Source organism: Stegodyphus dumicola, chromosome 6 (genome assembly GCF_044657685.1).
Source record: "Stegodyphus dumicola isolate Sdum_Otavi_A_Nest chromosome 6, ASM4465768v1".
Classification (NCBI taxonomy): domain Eukaryota; kingdom Metazoa; phylum Arthropoda; class Arachnida; order Araneae; family Eresidae; genus Stegodyphus; species Stegodyphus dumicola.
In genome coordinates, this window is record NC_140773.1 from 44,934,120 (window position 1) to 44,953,427 (window position 19,308).

Below are 19,308 nucleotides of genomic sequence, written 5' to 3' on the forward strand. Positions count from 1 at the left end.
AGTTTTGTTAAAATACTTTTTTCTTCATTTAACCATTGTATGTGTTTTCTGTGTTCTTAACCCAGTCTCAGTGATTATAACCAGAAGATAGCTTGGTATTTAACTGATATTTTTATAAATTATACATTCTATTATGAATTAAGAGTGTTTTTTATTAGAAATTAATTTTTTAAACTTGAGTTACAAATATCATAGTATTATTATTTTATAATGATTATCTAGTTTAGCTCCTATGTTCCTTTAAATTTTAAGGCCTAAGAACAGTATCATCTGTAATTTATTCATGTTATGAACTTCAAATTTCTTTTCTAGGTATTCTTGTAACAGCTACAAAGGAGAAGAATTCAAAATATTCTTATAGTACAGTTACTGTCGTTATGCTGACTGAATGTATTAAACTTTTTATTTGCACATCTATTTACATAAAGGAGTGAGTATGAATGCTATAATTTGAATACTCCATGTACATAAAAATATACATAAAAACATATTTTTACTTTTCGTAAAAAGCATAATTTTCTTGTTATTTATGTATTTTTTAGTCATTTGTTTATTTTCTTTTCTGCATTTTTTCATCCTTTGTTACTTTTTTTTTTATTTCTTGGACTGTTGAAACTGTCTCTTGTTTTTAAAAAACTGTTGTTATCAAAACTTAAGAGAAGCATGCCTAAGTGAAACATATGCAACTACTATTATGATTAGAAATCCTAATAAAAGTAAAAACTGTATATTTTATTGGATTTGTCATTTGATATATGCTGCAATTATTTATCATTAAGGATCAGTTTTATATTGGCAACATGGTTTTTGTTGAAATTAAAAGTTAAAAAAAAAGAGTATTTACATTAGAAGAATTAATTATATCCTCCTAAATAGCAAAATATGAAATTTGTATCTTGAAAGTATAAAATTTATAAAATTATTATCTGTCAAAGTAGAATAATATGATTAATTTTAGTCTATTATAAATTTAAAAATAAATGTGTATAATGATTTTATATGTGATAAAAAAATAAGTACATCATATTCCTATTTGCAGTAGTCTTTAACTCTCCATTATAAATTGGTTATTTTCCCTAAAAATTGTAAATGTGTGTCATAAATCTCCCAAAACTGAGCCATTAGGGTCATGTAATGGAGGAATATTAATTTTGAAATGATTCAGTTAAAAAAACAGCATTAGATCAGAATATTGTGAGGAAAATTAACTTTGAAATAAGCCAGTTGAGAGAAATTTATAAGCTCTATTTTTAGAACAAAAAGGATGATTAAAATGCAGTGTTATAGGCCTTAGATCAGAAATCCAATTTATTTATTTTTTATTATTTTAGATATACAAGGTTGTTCAGTAAGTTCGTGGACCGGAAATGAAGAAACCAATTTTTATCTGTAAAAATGACTTTATTTTTCAACATAGTTTCCATCATCTTCAATATACTTATTCCAACGGTCTTCTAATTTATGGATCCCTTGACTGTAGTGGTTTTTTGGCAGCTCTGCAAAATATCCCTCCATGGCAGCTATTACCTCTTTGTTCTAAGAAAATCGTTTTCTACGGTGATATTTTTTGAGGTGTGGGAAGAGCCAGAAGTTGGAGGGAGCTAAATCTGGCGAATAGGCTGGATGTTGCAACAATTCGTACTTCAATTCAGTTATTTTAGCAATGGTTTTTTGAGCTGTGTGTGCAGGCGTGTTATCTTGGTGGAAAATGATTTTCTTCTTCTGTAATCCGTGTCTTCTTTCACAAATTTTTTCGTCTAATTGATTCAAAAGTTATAGTAATAATCTGAATTAATTGTTTTGCCAGTTTGAAGGTAATCTATAAACAAAATTCCTTTCACATCCCAAAAAACTGATACTAACACCTTCTTGGCTGATTTTTGCACACGAAGTCACTTCGACGCCAAAGAGCCGGGTTCACACCACTTCTTAGCCTCCTGTTTTGATTCAGGATCATGATGGTAGACCCAAGTCTCATCCATTGTAATAAATCGATGGATAAAGTCGCTTCTTCTTAAAACGCTCTAAATGTCACTGGCAAAGTCGCATCCAAATGTGTTTTTGCTCCATTGTTAGAGAATGTGGCACCCATTTTGCACAGAGTTTTTTGAAACCCAAATTAACACTCAAAATATTGCTCACTGTGCCCAATGAAATGCCTAAAGCCTCTGTTAAATCTCTTTCAGTGAATCAACATTCTTCCGATACCATATCTTGTATTTTCCCCATGATTTCCAGTGTTGATGCAGATTTTGAGTCTTCAAGGCAGGTACGACCACTTTTGAATAAACTAGCCCACTTGCAAACTATTGCTTTTGAAGAAGCAGATTCTCCCAACACATTCACCATTTCGGTATGAATTCCCATTGCCTTTAATCCTTTCTTTACAAAGAATTTGATAACTGCACATTGTTCAATTTTATCCATACCTGAAAAAAGGCACAACATGTTAGATATAAAGGGAGGTTAAACAATGACTAAATTAACAGATCGAAATGAAACTTTTGACATGTTCCTAAGAAAGAACAAATATGAAAATGGCGTTGAAGTTTTAGGTCTAATATTGACGAATAGATGGTGCTCCGCGAACTTATTGAACAACCTGGTATATGGCTGCAAACAGACATAAAATATGTATCCCATACTGCATATTTTTTCTATTATATGATAAATTTTCACCTTCATTTCATTAACATCTATGTAAAGAGGATATCTCTTAAAGCCGTGATATTTTCCAGATTTTTATAGAGGCACCTTTTTGTAAAAGTTTATATAAAAAGGGGTTTATTTAATTGGAGAAACAAGATTATATTTTTTTACTTAAAAATGTTTTAAAGGGGGAGAGTTATATGCATTTTGAAAGAATCAAATAAAATTTTAGTTTTAAGAAATAAATGTAATATAATTTAAAAAAAAAAACTTGGAAATCTAGAACTATTCAGTATTTATTTAAAACTTGCTTGCATACATTAATTATTATTATGTGATAAACTATAGACTCCTTTTTATGAAATTTTGTTACATTTAAATTTGATATTATATTCAGTTCTGAGAGCATATTAAAACTATGAAATTTCAAAAAAAATTTTTTTATATATATATATATATATATATTTAAAGATGCTTTTTCCTTTATAGGTTTTCCTTTGTACAGTTACTAGGAGCTATTGTTAAGAACTCAAAAGGTAAACATTTAGCTGATTCAAAATGTGTATTAACTCAGCTGAATTTACTAGCTTGATTAAAAAAGTTAAAATATTTTATTGTTCTTTTTAAATCATTTAATATACATTATTAAAGTAGAATTCTAGCTAAATATAATTTCTAGTAGTAATAATAATATTATATTTAAATTTAATTGTAATAAATATAATTTATTAACCCTCTCACTGCGTACTTTTTTTAATCAAAATAGGTTCAAAAATTGTGTATTTTTTTTATTACATACAGGGTGGCCAGAATTAAACTGACAGTGCTCACAGTGTTCTGTAACGCGATCTGGTACTTACGTATTAACGCAACCAGGCCAAAATTTGCATAAATCGGCAAATTTGGCGACCCTACTTACGGCAACCCTACGTGTGTGAAAATAGACAAAAGTTTATTTGTAAAAAGAAAAAATTACACTGGGCGTGTACTATCATAGCAATGGGTTTTTGGCGGAATTTGCCGAGAAAAGAAAGAGACTTTTGCCGAGAAAAGAAAGAGACCTTTTTGGTTACTGTACCTAACAGAAGCGTCGTTACCCTCATGGAAAAAATTTGTGAAAATATCAAGGAAGGAAGCATCATTTATTGGGATTGCTAGAAAGGATACAATACAAGTGAATTCGAAAATGCTGCATATCTGCATGCAACTGTTAACCACAAATATAACTTTGTGGATTCCAACACGGGCGTTCACACACAACATGTAAAGCACATGAGGGGCTCAGCCAAATGGCGCAACAAAAAACAGAGAGGAACAGCCTGTCATCATCTTGACTCATACCTTATCCAATTTATATGGTGCCAAGCTCAAGCTGTTAATGGCAAAGACGGTTTTCAATCAGTGCTAAAAGCAATAGCCAAAAGATTTCCGCCGAAAAAATAATTCTGCAACTTATTCAAATTCGAAACCAGAAGGGTTTAATTGCTATTTTATATTTTAAAACAAAATAATATAAAAAAACTGTATTAAAAATTATCTGTAATTAATAAATGTACATTTTCTTTCTATTCATACTTTTTTACTCAAACTTACAAATTGCTCCAACCTGGTTGCGATAATACGTAAGTACCACGCGATCTATTTGCAAGAATGATGTCACATTTTGTAGTTTGTTTGTCAAGACGGGGACGAAGGATTCCGTGAAAAAACAAATTAGTTCCAAAAGTCACCACTGGGGGAATAGTTTGCTATAGGAATTTCTTTCTGAAGTTTTGCTCTCTGAATTAAAACTCCCTTAGAGTTTTGCTCTCTGGATTAAAACTAATTAGAAAGATGAGTAACTGTTCATTGTATTTTATTACAATTAGATTTACTACATTTAGAAGTATATTTATTTATTGAAAAGATAATTTTAGTTACCTCTTACAGATGCATATTTGTTAATACTTTTCAAAATCTTAAAATGTGTCAAGACAAGTAATATTAAATAAAGCAAAAATATAGCATAATTGAGATGAAATAAAAAACTTTTAAAATGTTTATTTAAGGAGCATTTTATTAAATTTGATTTGTATTATTTTATGTAAATTTATGTATGATTTATCTGAAAATTAAAATCATTAGTTTATTTTTTTAGATGAAACACTGGAATTATTGTCAATTTTTAGATGAAACACCTGAGTTATTAATATAATTTAGCATTTTAATACATTTAAGTCTTTTAAAGAATATGGCTTGGAAAGGATTTTCTCTCATCTTTCATTTTTGTTGCTGATTATCATTGTTGTCTTTTAAAATAGCTATTAGTGTTTTGCATATTACTGCTGCTTCTATTGAATTTCCTGGGTTTTGATTATTACTTGTTGTTTCATTTTTTGTGCTTTCTTCCTCCCCCTTTTTAGTGCTGCTTGCATTGTTACTTGTAAAAGAGGATGGGAACTATATAAATAAAAATGAAAGAATGTATTAAGTAATTGATTTTCTGTATTTTCTTTCTTTCCTGTTAACTGCACTGTACTTGTAAAAGAAGGTGAAAATTATAAAGATATAAAAGAAAGAATACTACATTAGGTGGGGAAACTCTGTTTAATTGTTTGGTAATAATATAGCATGCAATTATCCATTTTCAATTAATCATTTATTTCTTAGATAGAGTGACTAATATTTGTATATTTTAATCATTTCTTTTTCCTGGCATTTTATCTCACATTCAAATATGAAAGCTATTGATTTTTTTTTTTTTTTTAAATTTTGAAGGTATTATTTTTTAACCCTTTGCGGCGCACTATACGTTAACGTCGGAATTTCAACAAAAAAAGTTGTATGCAGTCTATTTAGTCCTAAAGCAGTATATAGGTAAAATTTTGTAAAAATTGCACTTACCGTTTTAATTCTGTGGGTGTTCCATGAGGTGGAACATTGCGCTGCCAGAGCTTTTAAAAGTGCGACTAAGCGAGCATTGCAGTGAAGCATGAAAATGAGTATAAGCCTTTGTATAAGAATGAAAAAACTCTGTATTATGGCTGTATACATGTTTTCCTGGATATACACAATATTCTTGAATATATACGGGTAAATGAGATAAATATCTATATACACAAGTCCTATATACAAAAATATTTACAAATTTTCGGAAAGAGCGCTTCTGAAAGAGTTAGACCTATCCGCGCCATTTATGGAAAATTAATAATAAAAAAATTAACTACGATTAATATTAACAATGAAGAAAAATAAGCCTATAATATATACATACACAAAAAATATCTACACAATTATTGAAAATAAACGGGAATGAAACTAAAATGCGACAGCAAAAAATTCACGCAGGTTTCAGTAAAGATGAGTCAAGCTACTAATAAAATTCCCGCCTAAAAAACTACTCCCAAAAAGTTCGAGATGCCAATATTAGGGCTTTCATAACACAAAACACATCTCACCCCTCAATACTGCCTTGTTTTGAATTCATTCCCCCCAAAAACAAGGGAAACAGAAAATGTAAACAACGGATGGTCTCTAAGCACAGATGTTCTGATTTGTAACAGCATGAGATCGCTAAAGGCGCAGTGTTCCCGCTAATTCTCAATGATTCTGATTGATTATTACTCAATGATTCTGCATATGTTTTTTGTATGAAAGATTTAAAAAAATATAGAACAAATAATTTGGAGTACAGCCAGCAAAATTTTGACTAATTTTTTTTCCAAATAAAATTTTTTATATCATTAAAAAAATAGAGAAAATTACTTGAAAAAAAGTGGATTTTAATAACACATAATAAATGAAAATTCTGTGTCACCTTGTGATATGCTGCTATCTACTGTTTAAAAAGAAAAGTTAAACGTATATTATAAAGGCATCGTTATCTATATACGGTTGAATTTAAAGGTTTCAGAAGCGATTCAATTTGGGTGTTCCATGTAGTGGAACACTGAGCCACAAAGGGTTAATTATGAAGTTACTGAAATTTAGAGTACTGTGTCACAAATGCTTCCATGTTAGCTCCCAAAAGCATGGCAAAGATTCATTAATTAAAATAATCACTCTTTCTTGGCCATGCTATATGACATTCGTAATGTATATGGATGAACAACTAATAAAAATGGCCCTTTTAAGTGTCATTCTACTTTTATTTTGTAAAACTGGAAATAATTAAAATTTATTGAAATTATAAACTTAATGATATTAAATTAATTAATGGAACCATTTATGTATTCTTAATTATTTGTATTTATTTTCATGTTTTAAAATGGCATTTTGATTGCTTATCTGAGAAATCAATAATGAACTAAAAGAGGTAGATTGCAAACTACTTCATGACCAATTTCTTTTAATGAAATTTGTTCTTTCAGTGTAGGTTTTACACACATACTTGTATTTATTCATCTGTCTCTTTTTTATAAAATAGTAAATTGTATTGCACAATAGGAAATATTTGTTCTGTTACATTTGGTACTGTCACTTTTTATAATAAAAAACAATATTTTTATTACATATGGACAATAGGACTTTTTAATGAAAGTGAGACAGCAACTTTTTTAATGAAAAACTTTTTTAATAATAATTTATAAAAATTATTAGTAATGTAAAATATTGTGAAAAAAAAAAGCAACATGTAAATACTGTATTAGTTCTGCCTTTCATAAATAGCTAATTTTAGCTATTTATGAAGGTACTCTTGCTCTAAATAAGATGTGTGTAGAAATGAAATGAAAGGAAGTTTTTAGAGTTATTGAAAAATGATACAGTACCTTATAATTAAGTGCAACAGAGTTATCCATTTAATTAGTGTTATATTTAACCTTGCTACATTAAGTGCCTTACTATTATCAAATGTAAATAGCAGTCTAAACAACGTAAAGCATATAACTACAAACATAAGACTTTTCTAGGACAAATTTGGGAAAGCGTTTAATAATTTTCAAATATTAACTTGTTTTAGCTTTTAGTATTTAATAACTTTTGAGTAGCTGACTTTAAAATTGACTGAATATGCTATTACAGCTAGTAATATTAATTTATGTAACATATGTATATAAATGTTCTTCATACATAATTTATTTATGTATTTAAAAATTAATACAAGTACTTTCTTAATTCTTCGATATGTGTATATATATTTGTGCCTTCCTGTTCTATAGTTTGCCACTATTTGTTGACATTATACTGCATAATTGATCTCTTTCTTATTTAATTTTGCATGATCTTAGTAGTATTTATGAAGTGAACTTTATATGAGTTTTTGATCTATATATTTTATCATTCAGATTTGCAGCTTAGAGCACATTTATTAGATTCGTTATTAAATCCTTTATTATTATTATATCTTCATACGATTGTTAATAGTCTAATTTGAATTTTGGTTTCCTTTAATTATTTCTTTGTAAATTAGGTTGATTCCTTGTTTACTTTTATCATTTTGCTCTGTTAATTTGCTTTTATTTTTGCTTTCCAAGTTTTTGTTTGTTTTTAATTTGTGCCTTCCTGTTCAATTCTTTGCCACTATTAGTTGACAGTATTTCATATAATTTATTCATTTCTTACATATTAGATGCAAGATTAAATATATTTATATATAATTCTAATTTCAATTTCCCTTAACTCTTCATTAATATTTGGCTATTTCCTTTTTCTGTCCTAAAAATAGTAACTGCTTATAATAAAGCTCTCTAACTTCCATCATTTCCAAATTAATCTATATTACAGTCAAAAATCGTTAATCCGGACTCGTCGGGACTTCTGCAATTCTGGATTATCGATTTTTCCAGATTATAGATCATCAGTTTAAATCTGGTAAGATGGCATGCAGAAATTATAAAATTAAAAATATGAAACCGTAATTTATGAAATAAAGAACAATTATGATCTAAAGGGTATCAAAATTTACTAAAAAAAAAAAAAAGCTTAATATTTATTTGTTTACTGTATTAAACATTTCTTTCAATGTAAGTTGTTTAAGTTGCTTCATTTTATGTGATAATACTTTCTCTTTAATTCTATAAACAGACATAATTTCTTCTTCAGTTACAAAGTTCCGCTGTTAAAGTCCTATAATTGCTGTGTCGAGAATACCGACTAATTTGTCAATCGAAATTTTTTCCTTTTCAATAACCTCTGTATCACTTTCTTTTTTTATCGGAAGCGAATTATAATGACGAGGAATTTGATTTAAATCATATCAAAGACGGAGTACATCGAGATGAAATACTACATTTAGTAAGGAATTATAAGCGAAATAAAATAAAAACATCTGCCCTGAAGATAAGTATAGTGCTGACAGATTAACTTCCAATTCATTGCGCGCCGCGGTGTTTCGGCATTCCCCCTCCCCCCCGGGCCGCAGAGCAGCTTGAAATTGATAAACAGATTTCGGAATGGTTTGAGAAACGAAGGATATGCCTTTATCCATTTTTTACAGCAATTCCACTTTTTGTTTAATGGACTTCTAAACATACTTTCTCTTTGTAGATCCTTTACATAATAGTAAATACATATCGGAAATTTTATTTGACATAATCGAAAGCTTACTTTTATAAAATTGCTCTAACAGTCTTCAAAAAATAATAAGCCGGATCCAATTCGAAGATTCAGGAACAACGCAATCTGCAACATTAACTGAATTAGATAATTTTAGCTTAGCTTATACCGTCCATTATACATTAACACACAAGCGTAAACGTATTACGCACACGCATATTCGCAGCCGTAAATGTCTTACGCGCATGACGCATGCACAGAAAGTTAGTAGCTTTGAGGTCCGGATTATGGGTGTCCGAATTAACGACTTTTGACTATGTATCACTTTTGCATAATGTAAATGCTCTGATCTCAGATCTGGGAATGAAAGCTGTTAATAGCAAATACTGAAGTTATTTATATGCAAGTGGGAAAACTTCAAACTGTAATTATATTACTGTGAACGAAGATTTTGTCTTGAACCATCACACTTGTTTTCTGCTTCTATGTCTAGCTAGACTGCTGCTTCTCTTATTACCACAACAAAAAAAATGTAGTGTTCTAGAACAAGCATTCTTATAATGCCTATTTATTTGTGTTGGCTTAAAAATGTATGTCATCTAAAATAAAAAAAGAATATTAAATTTATGTATTTAATAACTGTTATTTTAAGATAATTTGCAGTTGCCTTTTGACAAGTGCTAAATTGTGGTTGACTCTATCTGTGTGTATGTGTGTATATAAAGAGGGACTTCAATTGAATTCAATGTTCCTTTCCCCTGATGAAGTAGCGTTGAAGTTGGTTGAATTACTGTTTTGTTATGTTCTTTTTTCTTTTAATTTCTTTAAGGAATTTTTTTGGATTGGGGTATTGATTGTTTAAAAATTTTGGTTTTTACATTTATTAAATTCTTTGTTACATTTAGATTATTTGAAATTTATCAATTATGAATTTCAAAATTCTTGTCTTTGCAAAACATTAGTTCTAAATTTCTTACTTTATGTTTTTAATGATAATTTTCTGAAGCTTAAAGTGCAAAAATACTAGGCATATTTACATTTTGTTTTTTAAAAAAATGTTTTGTAATTATATATATATACAGATTCGTAATTATTTTATTTAAACCAAATTTCTGTGTATATGCTGCTGAAAATTGACCAGTATAGACAAAAAGTAAGAAATTTAGAACCAGTTCACTTATTTTGTGGAATTGGTTCTAAACTTCTTACTTTTTGTATGAAGTATCGAATATATATATATGTAATTCTGATCATGTAAATGGAACTAAAACTCAAATAGCAATATTAATTTTACAGCATTATTAATTATCCAATCAAAATGCATTGAGAACCAAAACTAAGTCTGAATAAGATTTCACCCCGAACATAACACACTCACTTGCTACTCATTGGCCTAGCTGGACTGCTGTGGGCTGCTTCCTTCTTGCTTCAAAGTTATCAAAAATGTAAACATCTAGAAATAGGCAAAATAATGTGCCAAGTTGTTTGTGGCCACAACCTGTTTGCTGAAATAAAATAAGATATTTTATCTGCCTCAGCTGCCATTCATTATGGATCAACATTTCTATGCCATCAACATTCTTTCTGTTCATCACTTCTAAGTTTGTTTCCATTACACACACATACATATATGAAGGTGAAATATCAAAATCTATTTTATAACGTAATATAACAAAATAAATATTTTTTTTAGAAATTTAACTTGTGTATATTTTCTACATAAATTGATTTGTTTTGTAGTTTTTGCACATATTTTTCCCCCTTTTCCAGTTCTTCTGCTTTACTTTGTGCCTGCGTTCCTGTACAGTTTATATAACAATCTCACATTCATAAACTTGTGTGTGTTTGATCCTACAACTTATTATCTGCTATTACAACTTAGAGTTGTGGTGACTGGTATCATTTTTCAGGTGAGTACCTCAAACATATTAAGATTAAAGCTCAGAGCTTCCGAATATTACATGCATAGGTTAAGTCAGGTCAAGGTCTTCTGTAAATGTCTGAATTTTTTTTTTTTTTTTTTTTTTTTCAAAATTCAGTTTTGATTTTTTTTAAGTTTAACTCTGGTGGTTTTTTAATGGGCTTACACTCAAGAGCCAAAACATTATGACCACTTGTCAGTAACGAGTTGGGCCACCTTTGGCGCGCAACACAGCTTCAACCCGCCTTGGCATGGATGCCACAAGTCCTTGATAGATGGCCGGAGACAGATTGTACCAGATGTAGCAACGGTCACGCAAATCCGAGATATTGCGAATTGGTGGTCTTTGACCTCTGAGCTGCCGTCCCATGACATCCCAAATGTGTTCTATCAGATTGAGATCCGGTGAGTTAGGCAGCCAGGACATTAACTGGAAATCGGCATCATGTTCCAGGAACCACTCCAACACAGTTGTAGCCTTGTGACACGGGGCGTTGTCCTTTTGGAGCATTCCATTTCCAGCTGGAAAAACAGAGGCCATGTAAGAGTGCAACTGGTCCGCAATGATGTTCAGATACCCTGTAGCATTCATGGTCTGCTCTACCACAACCATGGGTCGCAGAGACGCCCAAGAGAACGTCCGCCAGAGCATAATACCGCCACAACCGGCCTGTGTATGACCTACTGTGCATTGAGGGAGCAACTGTTTGCCTGAAAGACGGTGTATCCTGACACGGCCATCGGCGTTATGAATGACAAACCGTGATTCATCTGACCAGGCAAGTCTCTCCCACTGATCCATGGACCAGTCGCGATGTTCCCGGGCCCAGCGCAGTCGCAGTTGGCGATGACGCTTGGTCAGCAAAGGCACACGAGTGGGACGTTTGCTGCATAGCCCCATATCCAACAGTGTCCGCTGAACAGTGTGCTCCGATATTTTTCTACCTGCATTATATTCGGCTGTCAGCTGAGCCACTATCTGGCTCCGGTTTTGCTTCACCATGCAAGACAGTCTCCGACGACCCTTTTTCTTTGATAGCGTGTGGACGTCCAACACCATGTCGTCTACTGCTGGTTTCACCGTCATTCATCCACTTTTCATGCGTACTAACAACTGTAGATCACAGACAACCCATGAGTCGTGCAGTTTCGGAAATACTTGTTTCGAGCCTTCGAGCCATTACAATCTGCCTTCTCTCAAAGTCGCTTAGATCCGCAGCCTTTCCCATAACACACAGAAGTAAGTGAAAGAATGATTCTTCAGACTCTCCAGCAGCAATTAAATACCACTTCCACCTGATCACCTGCCTTCCACGTCATCCAGGTGTGTTCATCTCAAAATGTGGGGCTGGTCATAATGTTTTGGCTCTTGAGTGTAGTGTTTAAACTATTTATTTAATAAAATGGAAACATGCGAGTTCAGTTTACATTTGTGATTTCTGCCTGAAAAGGCAAAAATGAATTCTGCTTATTCTAAAGTGGAACTTTTCCTCCAAAATGTGCATTTGACTTTTAAATGAAGAGGGCGGGGACTTCCTTCATTGAAAGCAAATATAAAATACAACTTGCTGGAACTAATTCATTTAGCTAAATAAAGATGACATCACAAGTACAGTATAATTTTCTGTATAGTAAGGAAGAATTTTGTTATGTGTACTGGCATTACTCATTCCACACTTCAAGCAAGTGAAAACTGCAGATATTGAAACTAGGAAAGGTTATTTTTATATAAATTTAAAATCACTTTCTGAACTAACAGAGGTAGTTGTATTAGTCCAGAAAATGAAATTAGCAAAAGCAGTGGTTTGCAAAGTGTAAAATTAATAAAAGTTTACTCTTTCCAAATTGGCTGAATTAATCCGTATGAGAGTACAGTGATAAACATGTCTGTTCCTTTAGAATATTTTAATTTTCTTTACGATTAATTCATAACTGTACTTAAATAATTCTCTATGCAATCAAAAACAGGCATTAATTCTAAGTAGAATTAATAAACTTGTAATTAATTATACATCACTGTAAATGAGTTTTTTCAGTATTACAGTTATTTTATTAACATAACAGTATTTGTTAAAAACTCAGTTTGAACCAGTACACAGAAAACTTTTGTAATACATTCCTTAATTTATTATAAAGTCTAATATTATATGTATATCAATTTCTTTTGCAATAGTTATTCTGTAACTGCTTCACAGTTTTTATATTATTTTTAAAATTCAGTTTAAGGAAGTTAAAATTTTGCTAAAAAATTTACAAAGTACACCTGTAAAAAGAGTCACCATGTAATTTCTGCAGTGTTACTGACAATGAGTGCTATTAAATAAAATTAACTAAGGGGAAAAACAGGTGATCTCCCCCTTTTTTAATCGCTGTAGTTGGAGTATTGGGCATAACAGTGAAATGATGATTTCTGATTTTGGCAAACTTTAAAGGATTAATGTGTTATTTCTTATGAATGTTTGACACATATCTTCATTTAATATCGAACTAATCATTGCATTATTTCAATCATTACACAATCAGGTAGATTGAAAATAGCCTTGCAAATAAAGTTTATTCCATTGTCTCTGAAATATTTTTTTCAGTTTTTGCAATTCATTTAAAATTTATTAATTTTATTAATAATTATATCTGATATTTTTAAATCCAGCATAATAAAGATCTAGATTTTGTACCATCTTGAAATTTTTACAGATTATAGAATTAATTTTTGCCGTTATTTAAATTAAGATACATTTTAGGTATTTTTGTACCATTATTTTTTTAGCATGCAGTATTGTTATTTTAAGTAGAGTAAGAATTTCTTTTCTTTGATTATCATTGTTGGAAATGCAGTTTCTAGGATATCTTTTGTTCTTGTCTTCTCAAGAATACACAAATTCAATAGTTAAGCATTCACATGATACATGATTTCTGCTTAAATTGTCTGAAGACTCCATGTACTGACTATAGTTTTGTTTATACTTTATATGAGCATTGTGCATGACATATTTCTCTCGATTTCTTAAGATAGACCCTAGTATACCTTAATTCTGTTAGTGTACATATAAGTTAAAAATGTCTTTCTCTGGGGGGGGAAGATCTAATAATTTTTCTAATGTTTATCAAAGAATAACTATTTGGTATAATTTTTTTAGGATAAACAACAGATTTGAGATAAACAACAGTTATACTATAGTAAAAAACAATAATTTTTATTATAATAGAAATGTAATAGATGGTTTGACTATCAAGTCGTTGCATTTAAATATTCAAAAATTAATTTTTTAAGATTTTATGTGAAAAAGAAGATACTAGGATTGTGTATAGCTGGATATAATGTGTACTTAATATGCTTTTTGATCGATTTAGAGAAAGAAAGAAGTTGTGGAATTTATTTTTTATGTTCTCTTAATAAAGAGGAAGAGAGAAAAGTTATGTCTTCTTTGAAAGATAAAGGAACTTTAAAGCTTTCTTGTTGCTTTTAACCCTTTGACGCATGGTGGTCATGCCTTGAAACCCCCAACTTTCGAATTTTTTTCTCCTCTTCCTTCCGAAATTTTTGAGTGAAAATCAATTCATTACTGATCTTTTACCTCTAACTAACACAAAATGACGACCGAATCATACATGTTTTAAGTCTTAGTGCTTCAAATCGGATGCCTTTTAAAATTTGTTTTCAATGAGACAAAATAACTTCCTTTTAGTAATATAAGCAACTTTAAATTTCAAAAGTTATTCATCGCACATCATGATTTCTATCATAAACAATAAAAATAGCAATAATTAAACTGCATATATAAAAAAAAAAAATCTCTATATGTATGGCATTTGCTTTGTGGTTTCAGGGCACGACCACTGCCCCACTAGAGCATTGTGATACAATGCTCTAGTGGGGCAGTGGTCGCGCCTTGAAACCACTGCTCATCACAATGGCGTTTGCTTGCTTCTCAAATAGGAGTGCTTATTTTTACCCGGATATAGATAAGGGGTTTTGAAATCACAGAGTTATTTTATTACTAAACAATACATGCATCTGCCCAGTAAAAAGGTCTTTCTTTTCCAGAGACTTTTTCTCTGACTTCAACACACTTGCTCCCCAAGCTAGTATTGTAATTTTATAAACTATTTCCTGTGGTTTAAATTTAATGTAAATATACTTTGCTGTAATTAAAAATAGAAATTGCATAAAGTTTTGTTTAAATTAAAAATATTTTCTGAATATTTTGAGACTAAGTACGAATAAAATAAGTATGAATGATCCGTACCAAAGCCAAAAAGACCAAGCCCCCCCCCCTCTGCATTAACATAAAAAAACCACAAATTTCATGTGCCAGATGAAAAGAAACTAAATAACACTGGACATATACCAGTGAAATTTAGATCCAATCAGTGTACATTTCGTAGCACAAGCAAAAAACATCATAGAAGAAGATACATGTGAGAAACATGCAATGTGGGTCTATGCATGTACCAAAAAGACAAAACATGCTTTGAACAGTGTCACAAAAAAATATTTGTTCTTTGAAATTAAAAAAAAAACACTGAGTCTTTTTTTTTTATCCTTATTTTACTGAGTTTTTTAATCCATGTAGCCAAACGTTCTCATTATGTAGGTACTTATACTTTCACTGCTATAGAAAAATTACATAAATGTTTATTTTTTAATTTTTTCAGATGATTTAGTTGGTAAAATAATGTAAAAAATATATATATTATGCAATTCTTACATGCATTTTTTTTTTAAATTCGTAAATTTCATCATTTATTGGAAACACGTACGGAAAAAGGTAAGTTTTTTTTAAGTTTCAAAGACCTAGACACGTGGTGGTTTCACAGTGTGGCCACCACCCACAAAACAATGAGCAAGAGTAGATTTTTTTAAATTCATATATTATTTGTCTCTAGGATCATCATATTCAATTTCTAGAGTTTTTAGTTAAAAAAATTATAAAAATAATATCGCTCGCGTCAAAGGGTTAATTGAAGAATTTCATAAAATATCCTGCATGCTTTATTTTATTATAACTTCTATTCACTTTATAATTAAACTTGTGTGCTTGAGTTTTCAATTGTAATTATTTTATTATCCATTTGAAAAATAGATTGTTTTTAAGAAGCAGCTTAGCAGGAAGCAGTGGATTTCTTTGATCTTGTTGACTATAGGTTGCATTGTAAAGCAGATCCACACGACCCCTTTAGCACCATCATCCGATAAAAGTTCTAAGTCACCTATACCTGAAACACATAACTATTTATATTTTTTCTTGATACTAGTCCAGGTAAGATAAACATCCCAGTATCTTTTAACTTTTATCTATATTTATCTTTGTATTCTGTATTTTTAGAATACAAAGATAAATAAATTTTTTTTTTTTTTTTTTTTTTTTTTTTTTTTTTGTATTTAAATTCTGTATTCTCATCTATAAATATGATGTCCTGGGTTTCTTTTACTGTGTACATGTCTTTTCATTAATAGGCTATCACTTCATAATTTAAATTGTTATGTGTTAATTATTTTTTTACTTTTTTGATTAATAAAGTGTTTAGATAAAAAAAAGTGCCAGTAGTGGCATTTAGGATTGTTCGGATTTATTGGAGTATTGCTTACATATTTATATGTACCAGGATATTACTTACTTATAATATTACTTAGGAGAAATCTTTCTTGTTGTGCTCATGGATGGTATGTGCATATCTTAAGCTTTTGATTATGCAAAAGAAAGGGTTTTAAGGCAATAGTGTTATAAAAAAAGAACTAACCACTATAAACAAGTCTGTATTTTATCCAAATTTAGCAAATAAAAATTTTAAAAAATATATATATATGAAAAGTTTCAGATTTTAAATTACGTCCAAAGGGCATTTTTTTAACATTTTGTGTGTTACCTTTATTTATTACATATCATGTTCTTCGCACTTAAACCATAAATTTCCACTCAACAGCAGTATCACAAAGTAAATTTAAAACGAGCATATCCTTAGAATTTCCGATACACAGTTCTGCACACTGGAAATAAAAAGGTTCCCCCACCCGTAGAGTGTTGCCATTGCTCGCTTGTAAATCGCTGAGTTTGTTAATCAAAAATTGGTTAAGTTTTACAAAATATGAAGTAGATAATAAAACAAATTTCAAATTTGGGTTTCCAGATGCCCATATTCGAATGGAAATGTATGTTATTTTAAATTGGAGACTAAAAAATAAGCAGTATGTTTTATGCATATAAGAAATTTGCTTTTGCATGAACAAATTCAAAAGAAAATTTTATGAACATTTGAATGTATTATTTTGGCTGCTAACTCTCATATTTTACTGGGAAGAGTCAGTTTTTCATCACATCTTCTGATCTCTTGGTAGGTTATCAAATCTTCCAGTTTTTAATTTTTAGCTTTTATTAAGGAAAATGTTTCTCTGCAATAATTGAAACTTAAAGTGAATTAATGAACTTAAATTATGCAAATTCCATACCCCCATCTATAATGATTTTCAGAAATATTCTTCTGATTAAATTTTCTTTGATCTGAATTGCCATAATCTACTGTAGACATTTCAACTTTCATTATTAATGCAGCCAATATTTAATCAGTTAATTTTGTATTGTTTTATATTCAGTTTTGTTTTACATCAGTAAATGGTATATTATTAAGTTTATGCACAGAATAAATAGTATGTACATTAATTATTAATTTTATCTTCATCATAAAAGTACTTTGTAAAGAAAATTTCCTGCGTACTCAGTATTTTTTTACCATGAAAGTATAAAAAAATTGCTAAGGGAAATTAGCTGAAGAACGTAATATTTAGATTGTATAATTAAATATTAATATATTTTATACTGGGTCATATTATAAATAGCTCAGTAACATGAATTATACATTATAAAATGAATTTAAGTCAGTTTGGAATTCTTTTGAAATGCCATTACTGGAAATGAAATTATATATAATATGATGTTAAAAATGTCAGAAAGATCTTTCACCTGCCATCATTTATTTTTATAAATTGTAATTTTTATTTATTTATTTATTTTCAATTTTGTATTCTTTGGGTCCTAAACTGGATGTTTTTAATTTTCTAGTGGATAATAATGCTTTTTTTAAAGTGATACCATTCTTCATCATAATAACATATTTTACACCCTCTTAAAAATTATGTTATAGATATTGTAAAATTACCATTGCTATCATCTCTGTTTTAATTTTATTTATAAATAATCAAAGCTATAAAAGTTAATACTGTATGTCTTTCATTATAATCTAATATGTATGTATGTCTTTCATTATAATCTAATAATCTAATATATAATATCTACTTTTATAATAATTATAAAAGTAAATACTGTATGTCTTTCATTATAATCTTGCTCTGATTGGAAGCCAACCCCAAGAAATATTACTCTGAAGAGAGGTTGAACTTCTATTTTCCATCCCCAATTTTGAGGGAGCGAGGTTAGACTTCTATTTTCCATCACCAATTTTTTCAATCCCGGGGGAGGATCTGGGGGTCTCCCACCCCTCTCTCTACTTCTACCAATTCAAACCAGAGGACTTTCGGCTTACCGCATATTTAGAGTGCCACTATGCTGCACCAACACTATATATTTGCAAACATCCATGTCTTCTCTGGGATTCGAACACAGGCCCTTCAGTATCATAGTAGGCTTCCCTAACCACTATACCATCTGGGTGACAACACCAAGAAATGAAAAGCTAAAATAAATAAAAATAATGACACTTCTACGTTATGGTGGTCTTACTAAGAAAGAGGAATTGGGGGGCATTTCAGCCTTCACAAGAAACAGATAGCTATCACCAGAATAGAATATACACAAATAATTTGTTCAATATCTACAGTATATGATATATTTAATATATTCATGCAAAAGCAGTTTAATATAGATTTTTATTTATTATTTTATTTAGTGCAATTTGGTAAGCAGTTTATTTAAATAAACAACATATGGAAGCATATCCAAAATTAATCTCAAACAGACGCGTTCTGGTAGACACAGTTCAGCAGCTGCTATTAATAGTGCATCAAACATGTCATTATAGCCAAGATAGTAGTTGAACATAAACTCTTCTAGGTGGAACTACAGGTGAGATAGTAAGTCCGTATCCCTGTGCCTTTTGTTTTGTCATTTCATTAGTCCCTATTAGGTAGAAGATTAAGAATTTAAGTATTTAACAATGAAAAATCGAGAACCTTTTCACTAACTGGAAAAGCATAAGCTATATACATATTTGCAAATCGATAATTGTAGACACTAAATGAATTACCTATT

The 19,308-nt window shown here is 30.0% G+C and overlaps 1 protein-coding gene across 1 annotated transcript in view; it reads left to right on the plus strand.

The window, feature by feature from the left end:
- Window positions 1-19,308, plus strand: part of senju (UDP-galactose transporter senju) — a 28,492-nt gene that overhangs the window by 2,333 nt on the left and 6,851 nt on the right. The window contains exons 2-5 of the mRNA XM_035353008.2: window positions 313-430; window positions 3,139-3,185; window positions 10,894-11,033; window positions 16,129-16,305. Coding sequence (XP_035208899.1) covers window positions 313-430; window positions 3,139-3,185; window positions 10,894-11,033; window positions 16,129-16,305 — 482 coding nt within the window. The remainder of the gene's footprint in view (window positions 1-312; window positions 431-3,138; window positions 3,186-10,893; window positions 11,034-16,128; window positions 16,306-19,308) is intronic.